The 13,206-nt window shown below is 41.1% G+C and overlaps 1 protein-coding gene across 1 annotated transcript; it reads right to left on the bottom strand.

Moving 5' to 3' along the window:
* Positions 1–9,026: 9,026 nt before the first annotated feature.
* On the bottom strand, positions 9,027–12,140 carry pcna (proliferating cell nuclear antigen). The gene is made up of 6 exons (XM_080893752.1): positions 11,775–12,140; positions 10,799–10,896; positions 10,642–10,709; positions 10,359–10,553; positions 9,677–9,800; positions 9,027–9,579 (listed from the first exon to the last, which is right to left on the bottom strand). The coding sequence occupies exons 1-6, from the start codon at positions 11,993–11,995 to the stop codon at positions 9,503–9,505; spliced, it is 783 nt and encodes a 260-aa protein (XP_080749878.1). The 5' UTR covers positions 11,996–12,140; the 3' UTR covers positions 9,027–9,502.
* Between the last annotated feature and the right edge of the window lie 1,066 nt (positions 12,141–13,206).

Here is a 13,206-nt window from a genome sequence, read left to right as displayed (position 1 = left end):
ATGACTTCATGGCTGAGTTGCTATCATTTCCAATCGCTTCCACTTTGTTCTAATACCACTAACAGTTGACTGTGGAATATTTAGCAGCGAGGAAATTTCATGACTGGACATGTTGCACAGGTGGCATCCTGCGACAGTCACTGAGCTCCTGCGAGTGACCTATTCTTTCACAAATGTTTGTAGAAGCAGTCTGCAAGCCTAGATGTTTGATTCCATACACCTGTGGTCGTGGAAGCGAACACCTAAATTCAATGATTTGGATGAGTGAGTGAATACTTTTGGTATTCACTTAGTAAGTAAGTAAGTAAGTAAGTAAACTTTATTTATTAAGCGCTTTTCGCAGACAGGCAATCACAAAGCGCTGTACACAAATATTAAAATATTAAAATAAACAATAAAATCAATAGACATTATATACAATGTAAAAGATCAAATGTAAATAATGTAAAAAAAAAATAAAATAAAATATGTAGATCAACAAAAGGCTTGTTTGAACAGAAGAGTTTTTAACTGTTTTTTAAAAGAATCCACAGAGTCAAGCAAACGTAATTGTAGTGGTAAACTGTTCCACAGCCTTGGTGCAACAGACTGAAAGGCTCTGTCCCCTTTTGTCTTCAATCGGGGACAATTCAATAGTTCTTCTTTTACACTAAGGTGAGGGGGAAACAGTGTTTCAGTTCTCCTGTACGCCCCGTAAATGTGGCAAACTAACAATAGAAAATCTTTGAATCTTGAAATCACAAGGACAGGTAGTTGGTGTGTGAGAGGAAAGGATAGAGGGGAGATCTGCATAAAGATATCCCAGAAACAAACAGGAACACACCCTTTCAATATGAAGGGCTATTTAGCTGCAAAGCTTCACATCTCTCTCTTGCTCTTTGAACCTCTCCACCATGCCAGTAGGCTCTGTGTGTATATTTATTCATCACTTTATCCACCGAGTGTTAGGATTCCAGCAGAATCCAGCTCATCTCCCTCTCTCTTCGCTCTCAGGTGGAGTTGGCTACAGGTCTGGTTTTGCTCCTGCCTCCTCCTCTCAGTCAGCACACTGGTCTCCCATCTACTCATTACTCTTGGATTCAAAAGGCCAGCTTAAACCTCCACTCTCTGTCAGTTTGTCGTCACCTTTGTGGTGGTTATGAGACTCACTCCCTCTGAGTAACTTACCTCCCAAGTGATCTGACTTTGCAGTTCTTGTTCACCTGCCAGTGGTGAGCTAAGGCTGGATCAAGATTGGAGCTTTCACACCAAGAAAACTGAGCACTTTCTTATAAGGATTTATCGAAAAACACTAAGCTGTCAAGGAAAATCCAATCCCCTGCTCAGTCTCTGTGCAGCAATGCTTACCAGAGTGAAACTTACCTGAATCCTGATTTAATTCTTGCTTACGTAGTTATGTACTTTAATCATTTGGGTCCATACATTCGTACAAATAACCCACTTATTCCAAAACCTGATGACTTGTCTGAAAATGTATAAACACGCCAGTTATTTAAAAATTCACTAAGTAAAAGCTTTTTTGAGTAAAATTTTGAGGTCACATGAACACGTGTTGGGCTCTTCTCGTGATTGCTCATTTCTATTCAGTTCTGTTCCCACTTTGTGTCCAAACAGGAATGTGAATGTGTGTTTTCTTTCTGTGCTTTAGTTTCTATATTTAAAATGAGGAAATAAGCTAAGCTTAGAAACACATAACTGTCATGGTGAACACAGTAAGAGCAAACAACCGCATTAATTATTTGTTCCACCTGAACTTCTTACACCCAGATGTGGCTCCTGAGCCTCTGCGGGCATCTTCCTCCCCATCTGCATCGCCTCTTCTTCTCCCTTGCTGCTGTGAAATCTGAGTGACAGAAAACAGGGACAAAGAGGACATCCCATTAATATGCTAATCCATGCGGGGATGACTTCAACACGCCGAGCATAGTCAGAAATACACATATGTCAGCTATGAGGCATACTGTGCAAAATCAGGGCTCAGGGAGGAGGAAGAGGAGGTGGATACGCATTTACTGTGGATGGGGTGCATAAAAAGCTAAATTGGTGGGTTTGTGGGGATCCCCACATCCGCACATCCACACATTTATCCCACTGAATAACATCTGAAATACTGAAGAGAGGAGTCTGAAGCAAGGCAGACTGTGGATTGTGTGTGACTGGCATGTCTCTGCCATGTGCGGCCTTGTTTGCTCTTTGCTGGCATCAATAATCCATGTGACCTGCTCTTATGCACAGACGGATGAGCACTGGGGGCTTATATAAGAGTCAGGTCTAAGAGTCGGGACTGACCCTCCGGGACCTGACTGGCTGACAAGAGAAGTGCAAACCACGACAACATAAATCTGTTTACTGGACAGACTTTCATCTGTTCTGCAGCACTCGCACTTTATACAGGCGATATTTTCAGAGAGAATCCACTGTATGGCTTGACACTTTAAATCCACCAGCGGTTTGTTTCGTTGCTGCTGATAAGGCCGATAGTGGTGTGAAATGGGTTTGAAAGATGCTGCCGGCATCTCCTGACCGAGAACAACCTGCTCTCTTCTCTGTCTCTGACTCCCCCTGCCTCGCAGAAGAAGACAGAGATAGACAGCCAGGCAGAGTCTTTCATCCCATTCCCCTTATCTTCCTGGCCAAAATCCCCTGCCTCCAGAAAGCAATTTAAAGGCCAGACAGAGGAGAGGGAGCGAGTCAGAGCGATGCAGGAACGCAACCTCATGATAAACCAGCAGGCATCTGGTTCACTTGAATACAACAGTCCACATCCTGAAGAAGCGAAAGCCTACTACAGTAAAAATGCATAAAAATATTCAACAGTGAAATACAATTACATCTGAGCACCATCTATTAACAAATATAGACATGTTACAAACAATATAAACATTTGATTATGGTTTTGAGTGTATTTCTGGTAATAAAGACGTGTTTCTGAACTTACATGATAATATTAAGACCAAGATCTAATATCAACAGGCTGACCGGGAGCAGGTCCAAAGGTTCAGCCACAGACCTGTGTGAGATATGATTCCTCAAACTTTTCTTTGTGAAGAGCGACACTGATTAATCTCTGACAGTGGCCCTGCAGGAGCCTGTGCTCTGTCAAGCCCCCTTTATGGGTTGACATTTGGGGGAGGTGCTTATTTGCTGATGATCAATACCTGACTCATGTCCATACAGATTAGCACAAAGACCAGAAATGGAGGAATCAGCTAGTTTGGCTGAATCCCAAAAGATAATCTTCTACAGGCAGAGTTGGCAAGTAGAAATACAAATACTACTATTAAAAATACTTTAGTAAAAGTTGAAGTACTGATTCAACTACTTAACTCAAGTAAAAGTAAAACAATACAGGCTCTGAAATGTACTCAAAGTAAGAAAGTAAAAAGTAGTTCTTTGGAGGACGTTTCTATTTTTATGCAATGCTAACTGAACCTTGTGCTGTATTAACATAATAATAAATAATATCAGTAGATTCTAATTATACTCAGCTTGACTCTGACAATGAAATCACAGCTACTGTGCACCAGTTACACATTGTTCTTTACTTTAAACCCATCACAGTACAGCAAACTAACCTCTTTATCCTGCACTAACATGCAGCCTTTAAATAACACAGTTAGTCTATCTCAGTTTGCTATGCAGCATGTTTCACAATATGAAAAAAAAAAAAAAGATCCCATGTTCAGACACAACATCTGATTTTAAAACATGAGGACTTACATGTGAGCTTTCCTTACCTTTAATTCTAACCTCTCTTCTTCCTCTCCTGTCTTTCTTATCTTTCTCCATTTCTGAGTTTCTATGCTCCATCCTCTGGTGAGTAATAAACGAACAGGACTGCCTTTCATGTGTTTAGGCTCAGATCAGTTTGATGTTTGGAGGCTGGAAGTATTTGTATTTGTACTTTTACTTCCCGCCTCAGTCTACAGGTTGGTGTCACTGTGAAACAAAACTGGATTTTGCACTTGTTTCTTGTGTTGGCCATATACTGTTATATACCATCACTCACTCCGTCTGCACTTGTTTCAGTTTCAGGTGACTTCTCTGATACTTGTTTATCATGTTGCTTTGAAAACTCCAAGCTCTGCTGCTAATTTGCATACAGTTTATTCAAATGTTAGTGATGGGGGATGGCATGTAATTAATTAATCAAATTTGATTACTAAAACAGAATAAATGAGATAATTGTTGTCAGACATTCTGTTTATAATAACGCTCTCACTTTGCCTTTTAGTCCTCACTCCCAGGCTGCCACATGTCTCAATTCATATTCATGTATTTATTTTTTTCAGCTGAATTATGATTAAAGTTCTTTAAATCCATTAGAGTGATAAACTCTGTGTGTAAAGTACATGATAGCATCACACAGTGGCTGCAGATTTGCTGGTTGCACATCCATGATGCAAATCTCCACTTTGGCCACTGTGGAGGCCATTTGAGGAAAGTGAATTCACTGGCAAGTTTGAGAAACCAGTTTGAGATTATGTGACGTTGCATATCATCCTTAAGCAGAAGTTGAGACTCGTCAGACCAGGCAACAGTTTTCCAATCTTCTGTCTCAGCTTCCTGTCCTTTGCTAGCAGGACAGTCACCCGGTGTGGTGTTCTGCTGCTGTAGTTAATCTGCTTCAAGGTTTGATGTGTTGTGCACACAGAGATGCTCTTCTGTATAGCTTATTGTAGCAGTTGGTTATTTGAGTTACTGTTGTCTTCCTAGGAAACAGTAACTCATATGACCTTGGAGCGAGTTGTGTGGGAAATTCCCAGTAGCAATTTCTGAAATAACCAGCACAACTACAACCACAACACGTCCACTTAAATCACATTTTCTTCCCCCTCAGATCCTCAGTTGAAGTTCAGCAGGTCATCCAAACCCCGTCTGGATGACTAAATCCATTCAGTTGCTGTGATGTGGTAGGCTGATTAAATACTTGTGTTAACAAGCAGTTGAACAGCTGTACCTAACAAAGTGGCTGTCGAGAGCGTATAAATAATCCCAGTGTTTATATGAAATGTTCCTCTGAGTTGTGCTGCCTCGAGCTGCTTAAATAAGAAGATTTTAAAAAGTATTGGCTCAGATAATAAGCGGTTCACTGTGCTTGTTAAGACAAATAATCAGTGTTGAAGACTGGGTGGTAATTATCACCTTCTGGATTATATCTGTTAAGAACACAATCTACGGTAACTGTAATCTAATTAGATAGACGAAAACAAAAACGATTTCCAACAATATCAAGTCAGCACGACACAAAAGTCACACACTCGCTGTGGAGCTCTGAGTCACAGACAGATTATCTGAGTGGCCTGATTTTGTCAAAGTCGGCTCTGTCCATTAAGCAGAACTCAGACACACAGCTCTGACATTATTATAAAGCACGGCTGATAACGCCGTTTAAAATTGTGGCCAATTCAGGCGTGGAAACCCCAATCAGGCTGAACCCTCCTCGCTCTCTTCCAGGACGTGATTAATCTTAACCTGGATGGCAGTGCTTAATTAAATATTGAGGCAGCTTAAATGGCTGCGCTGTCGCTTTGTTTTATCGGTCACTTCCTAAAATGACAGTCCCATCTTTTCCCTCGCTCCTCTGCATCTGGAGACAACACACTTCTGCTCTTATCTGAAGCACTGGCTCTATCAGGTAGACACAATGTACTTTAGGAAGTAAAATAATGCGAGCACAGCTGCACGCACGGCTCTGTGGAACATTTCATTAGAGGGTAAAAAGCTAGTGAGTGCTGGAATGAATTTAGACATTCAGGTACTAGGAGTTATGAAGCACATCTCATCAGATCTATCTGACATGAATGAATGCATTAAAAAAATCCTCTTTTCGTGGCGCTGGGTGAAAGCTCAGCCCTTTCAGCAGAAAAATTCAGATGGAGTCTGGGATTACAAAAGCAGGCAGTCTACTGTGAGGTTATAATCTGCGCTGTCTCTCCCCTGCTGTCCCTTATCTCTGGCTGCCTTTATCCTTTATTCAACTGGGACAGGTAAAAGCAAAGTCAGATTGCTCACTGACAGCCTGAAGATGAGAAAACTCCTCTAAATGGGGAAATGTTCTCAAAGGAAAAAGTCTGGGAAATATTTACTTTGTTGCTGTGTGGTAACAATGAGAAGACTGATACTAGGTAAAAAGCATACCACCAAGTTTGGACACGCGCACACAGCCAGACTAGGTCCTGAAAGAGCAAAATCCTTCATCCCTAAAGCTAACCAATTAACCCGTGGTATACTGTTTAATCCTTACATAAACAAACAATTTGCCACTGAGCATTAACTAACCCTCTCAGTCTCCTGGCAACTGCTAGGCGGGAGATATGCTTCAGTTTTCTGTATGGATTAAAGATACATGGTGCACTGTTCATTTTGCATAGAGCACACATGAAGGTTCATGCTGTTTTTAAACTGTCCAAGATGTTAGGCTAAACTAAGGCCAGGACAACCTATCTGCAGACAAGAAAACAAAGCAGGTGATTATAGGCCAGGAGCAGCCATCTACAGCTAGCCCCAAGCCCCAGCATTGTATGAAGTTATGCTAGCCCTCCTGTTAAGGACATGTTTTTACCCTTTAAATTAAACGAGGTACATATCATGTGGTATTGCAGGTAGATACCTACCTACTTGCGATGGCCTTAATTGTATCCAGTCTGTATGCAAAGCTCAGTGTAGCCTTAAACTTGTTGGCTTAAACTAAAGCCTGAAATTGGCTGTTAAACTGTGGGATGCTCCCCAGCCGAGCCACTAGGGGGCCTTGGAGACTGACTGGAAAATAAAGGGATCATGTCTGAAGGAGACCCATTGCAGAAGCCTGGGTTCAAATCTGCTAATCTTGAAATTATTTTATTGCACCAGAAAAGGTTTAAGAACGATTACCAAGTTAAGACAAGTGTCTAGTCTGTAAGCTAGCCTAAGCTAACTACAGCCTTTTTTTTTACCCAGTCTGAATTTCTACAAACCTTAAACCTTCACTTTGCTGTCGCTATGCTAAATCATCTATTTTTACAAGGACTAAGCTAATTAACATTAACAATTAAAGTTTTTTCATGAGGCTTTATTTCAATTAACTTTCCTAACAAAAACATGACCTACGACTGGTCTTTGGTAGGCCTGTGGTGCTCTTTCAAAGATTTTGTTTGGAGCTCATAATGTTGCATTCGTAGGGACGATGATGAAATTAACATAAAATATACAAAAATAAAAAAATTTGGGATTTATAATAAAGTTGGGGAAAAAAGAAGCTAAGTTTACATGTTTTCAGGTGTCTCCATTGCATAAAAGCTGCATGTATAGAAGCACCAGTGAAACCTGGAAGCCATGTTTCTACCACCTTCTTTGCTGTTGTTGAAATCTCCCATATATTAAATTTCAGGCCTCTTTGAGTCTCTCAATTATAACATGTCTGGGTAGACTAATCAAAAAGACTTCTGTCTTTTTGTAAGCCTCTGCTGCTCAAATGTTAGTTTCCAACAAAAACATTAAAAACAAGTAAATCAAGACTAAAACAATTATTGTACAATTCTGGGTTAAAACAATGTTTCTGTTCTGCCTTTTGTTCCCTGTTTTTATAAAATTGCTTTGTGAAATTGAAGTAAAAAAATCTGCTACCTTAATTTTTCCAATCTCTTAGCTTGATATTTACTAACACTACCAGCTAATTTGTAGTTATGTCATGTGGCAGACTGCTTTGTGTAATGAAACACAGGCCGTGCCAGATGCGTCTGCCAGTCAGATTAAAGCTTTATGAGGATTAAACGGACTCTACAGTGCCTACTGCCCTCCAACACAGATAACACAATCAGCTGCAGCCACACACTCTTGTTTCTCAGATGCATTTCTTGCTGCATGTTAAGTGATTTCTCTGAATATGCACAAGTTTGTTCAGTTTGGTCATCGACCTGCAGGGGCACAGAGCTGAAGCTCCAGAGGACCCTGACTCAAACAGCTTATCTATGATGTTTGCGATTCTGGGAAAATCCATTAAAATCCCCTTTGTCTGGTTGAATAACTGAAATGCAGTGAGTTCACAGTTACACAGTTGGAAACAGATTATGAAAAAGGATGCTGGGCAGCTGTTAGATTTAAGTGCAAAATAAACTGAAATACTTTTTGAAAACTGCAAAATTGTGTTTTGGACCATGAAGATCTTTTGTGCACAGTCTTTCCTGCAAAGGAAAATTCCCGAATGAGGAAGAAAATCATCAGGATTGCAATAAAAAAAAACAAAACTATTTTAGTCAGTTTTTAACTTTGCAGGTCATTTGTTTCACCCGAAAAATAAAATCAGAAGTAGCAGAAGAGCATCACCTAGTGGCCATTTCTGATTACTGCGTCATGTTGACTCAATGAAGATTGAATCAATACGATTTGGGGAGGTTTTTAGGAAAAATAACAAGAGTTTGCTGATCAAGTTTTATAACCTTAAATGCAAACTTGGGTCTTTTCTTTTACAACTGATAAAAACTGTGCAGTGACAGAACTGATTTACATTTCTTAGCTTGTGAATGTGAGAGAAACCCCCCCCAAAAAACAGGACATTATTTACTTTTTTCTTAATGATTCTGATGATGAACAGGCCAGATGGATCGCTTTCATTCTTATTAACTCTTAGCAAAACCCTGTTTTTAAATAGAGAACATGACCTGTTTCTCAAAAAAACAGAACTATTTATAACAAGTCAACAGACAGGAATGACAATACTTAGAGGATTTTTGTTTATTTGTTTCCAAATCACAAAAACTTTGATTTTTTTTTTAGATTTGATTCCTTTCTTGAGCCGTAATTTCACGTCGCTGTGGTTTGCAGATGGTGCAAAAAAGAAACATTTCATTTTACAGCTAGTGTCAGTGTTAGATCCTACATTTGATTACACCTAAACTCAATGTGCTCAACATAAAAGATAAAAACTTTTTTAAAAAGCTGTGTAGGTCTGTACCTTGGTGCAAATGAGCATAACAGCTTAGAGATCTGCAAGGAGTGTGATAAATACAGAAAGAATATTCACACATGTCCAGAAAAACGAGACAAAATTATTTTTAAACAACCTCAATTATTTATTTGGGAATGAATCCATGAATACAAAAACATTGCGTTTGACTGACAGTGCTGAACCACAGGAAGTATTTACAAATGTGTTATCTACAAAAGAAAAAAAGGGAGGAAAAACGAAAAGGAAATATGACATTTTAAATCTGCTTTCCCAAAAACGGGCAAAAATAGAGAGCGACTCTAATTTAGATTGAGCAAGTGCTGACATTTACACTGGGGATGTCTGGACCAGAGCCGGGTGCTCTGAGGCTTCACTGCATCACGCAGATGGCACCATTCATACAGCTGACAGCTGGCTGCTTATAAAAGGCCGACCTTCCACCGCGGACAGCAGATCAGAAACCTCGGGGCAGAGTGATCGACCGCCATGAGATCACTTCAGTGCTTCAATCACTCGGGACAAGTCGCAGTCGTCTCGCTTTTCTCTATTCTCCCTTTTTGGTCTGTTAGAAACACCTTAAGAAGCCTCCTCATCAATCTTCGGTGCCAGGTAGTATTTGATGTGCCCCATGTCAGCAATCTTGTACTCCACCACTGTAGGGAGAAAAACAAAACAAACAGTCAAGTCTAGGCCACGACACACCAAACGAAGAATCCTGCAGTCATTTGAGGGAAGAGCAGATGCACGTACCCAGGGGGATATCAGCGGACATGCTGAGAGTGACGGTCTTGGAGAGTGGCGTGGCCTTGGTGAAGAAGTTCAGGTAGTTGAGGGCAAAGATCAGCTGGACGGGTTCATTCATCTCAATCGTAACCTAAACACAGGAAGGGAAGAGCCAAGAACTTAACAGGTGCTGCCACACTCACTCAGATCACCAGCTCATAGAGTAAATAAGAAGCTCTAAAGTAAAGGCCTTAATTGCTGTCTCAGCATTAAGATGGCAACAAATATTTAAGAATACTTGATTTATTTAAATTAAAAAAAAAAAAAAAGTTGGTCTTAAATCTGCTGGTAACTAATTGATGCCTTTAAATAAACAGTCATGAATTCATGACACTGAAACATCTGCAGAGCTTTCAACCTCCACCTGTACTCTGTACAAACAGCAAAAGTCACTTCTTGGTAGAAACTTAAACTGATCCAGTCATAGGTCAGTATTTCTCTCTTTTTATTTTATTGCGTTTTTACTGTTGAACAGCTTGTGAGTGCATTACTGCCACCTTCTGGCAGTAATAGCACATTACACCAGGAGCCAGTTAAAACGGAGCACAAAATGCATATTTAAACCATCACATTTTAATTATTTCACATGTAAATTTTATGCAATTGTCTTGCCCATGTCTGCCAAAACATGCTGAGCTCTCATACTCACAGCCTCGTCCTCTTTGTCCACATTGCTGGTCTGGGACAGCTTGATGTTTCCTGTGCCCAGCTCGCCTGAGGCGGAGAACTTGACTCCATCCTTGGCGCAGGAGATCATGACGGCGTCGCCGATCTGTGAAAGGTCACGGCAGATGCGAGCGAACTCCCCGGAGGGCATCTTCACCACACAGCTGTACTCCTGCTCCTGGAGGGACCGACAGACATGGAAAGGTTAGCAACCGTGTGAGGAAAACCCTGCCGTATACAAATTGAGGATGTAACAGCTGACTTACCGGAATACCAAGCTGCTCCACATCCAGGTCCATCAGTTTCATCTCATAATCTGACACCTTCTCCTGGTCTGCAAGATTGAAGAGAAGCGGTAAATACACCACCGTGACACCACCAGTCAGACTGATGTTACTGAATAAACATAGAATTCAAACTTACTGAGAGTCTCAAAGACGAGGGCGAGCGTGTCTGCATTGTCTTCTGCTCTGAGGGTGATGATGTCCTCATTTCCGGCACACTTCAAGATTTTTGACATACTGGATAAGAGAGGTAAAAAAAATAAATCAGTAAACTTTAGTCTCGCTGCATTATAAAATACAACAAAACTAAATAAATAACTAATATAACCACGTCATTCACACAATAAATCATATCCTTTCCGCAAAATATAATTGAAAATTTCAACAAGTAGTGAGTAGTTAAATAAAAATATCATTCAGTCTGTTCTCTTTTTAAAAGAAGGACCTGCAGCGACAACAGGCTAAACAATAAAACAGTTTAAAATAAATATTACTAACAGTCTAATTTGCCGATTAAAAAGCGTTGTAAACAACTAAACAGGCAGTGACGTAGGAACGGAAGTGGTATTTCCCGGGTTCAACAACAATTCCCGCCAACTATCCCGGCGCACAGTTTGGCGCTAAAACGCTGTCACCGCGCAATCACAAAGCAGCGGAACTCTCTCAAACTGCTCCAATCGTAATTTAAACTTTAAAATGTTTTTGCCCCCTTAACAACATCTAATATACAAAGCGCGCCATTTCAGAGCGGTCACTAAAGAGTTAACTAAGTTCAGGAGGCAGACATGCCCGGGCAACTCCGCCAAGATGGCCTTGTTCTTTGTCAGCATCAGAAGCTGCATTAAGATGTAATAAAGTGCGCTTAAAAGGGGCTAAAAGCGATCGTGAGACTCAAAAATAGTGACCGCGTCACAAACCAAGCAGCCATTTTTTTTCGTGTTATTAGACTCGATAAACTTTGACAACTCAACCTGTCAACCTGGGGACATTAGTCAGCAGAAACTCCTCTTAGCTAAGCCCCATCAAGAACCAGCAACGGGCTGGCATCAAACGGTGTTAAGACAGCATTTTCTACCTATAAGCTCTATTTTTTATGTTTGGTATATGTGCTCCACCTGCTCAGGTTGACTCCCATGGCGAGGTTCCTATCGCAGCGGTACGAGTCGAAGCCATCGTGCCGCAGAGTGAGCTGCACCAGTGAGACGTGAGAGGAGTCCATGCTCTGCAGGGAGATGCCGGACGAGCTGACGTCCCAGCAGGCTTCTGTGATCAGATCCTTCAGAGCCTCCAGCACCTTCTTCAGGATGGAGCCCTGGACCAGGCGAGCCTCGAACATGGTTGCTGTGGAGTTTTATGTCTGCGCAGATGAAAAGATGAGAAAGGCTTCTCTGAGAGCTCAGGTTTTGTATTGCTGGCGAGCACAGACACGGCACGTGATTACCACTTTCACGGTACAGAGGAGTTTAAGCTGGAAGCGCGCGCTAACAGCCAGTTTTAATGATTCGGGGGCGCGATTGCGTCATTTCCGTTTCCTTGTCGACGCCACAACCGCTTAAAAGAGTGGGCGATTATTTCAGCCATGTTGGAGAGGACAATTTTGTAACCTGGACAAATTATACAGAATATTATACAACACTGTACAGCAGGGGTGTCAAACATAGGGCACGGGGGCCAGAATCGACCTAGCAAAAACTCAAATCTGGCCCACTGGACAATTTTGGAAAATGTGGGCATCACGTTTTGGAATTTTTTTCAGACGTTTTACAGGCTTTTAGTACCGATAAAGACCTTTCCCATAGCCATTCATACAACACCAAAGTAATTAAGAAATACATGAATAAATACCATAAAAGTTCTTGTTCCCTCCGGGTACTCCGGCTTCCTCCCACCGTCCAAAGACATGCAGCTTGTGGGGATAGGTTAATTGGATAATCCAAATTGCCACTAGGTGTGAATGGTTGTCTGTCCCGGTTGTTCAGTGATGACGCGACGAATCCTACTTCCGGGTCTAAAGTAGTAATATGGCTTTTGTGTTGTTAACATGTTTAATGTTATGTATTTTCTTCTATTTGATCTCAAAAAGCTCCTAAAACAGTCAGTGATCCCTGTTGACCTCCCTCAGCTTTTATTACCACTAATCATTTATTTAAGCTCAGTTTTTAAAACCTTAGGATGTAACTACAGCTCAGCCCATGCAGCAGTATATGAACGACTAACCTCGTATTGTGGATGGATTATCTCAGTTGTTCTCCCGGCTGAAGTTTGGTCCTTTTACAGCATCCTGCCATGCGATTACATTTGTTTCTGACCACCGAGAACACTCACGTTAACTTTTATCGAGTGGAAAAAAAGTTAGCTTGTTTATATTATGCTAACATAGCTGTGTCGCTAGCGGTCACATAGCACATCATTATATACCAGCTAGCCCAACTTCAGTAACCCTACAAACATCACTGCTGTTTAGTTTTCTGTCTTCATTTATGCTGGAAGTGATAGCAGAGCTGTACGTTTTAATTTGTTTCCAAAACCCCGCAGTCAGGACATGCT

Source organism: Rhamphochromis sp. 'chilingali' (assembly GCF_963969265.1).
Source record: "Rhamphochromis sp. 'chilingali' genome assembly, chromosome: 10".
Classification (NCBI taxonomy): Eukaryota; Metazoa; Chordata; class Actinopteri; order Cichliformes; family Cichlidae; genus Rhamphochromis; species Rhamphochromis sp. 'chilingali'.
This window is presented reverse-complemented; position numbering and strand designations above follow the sequence as displayed.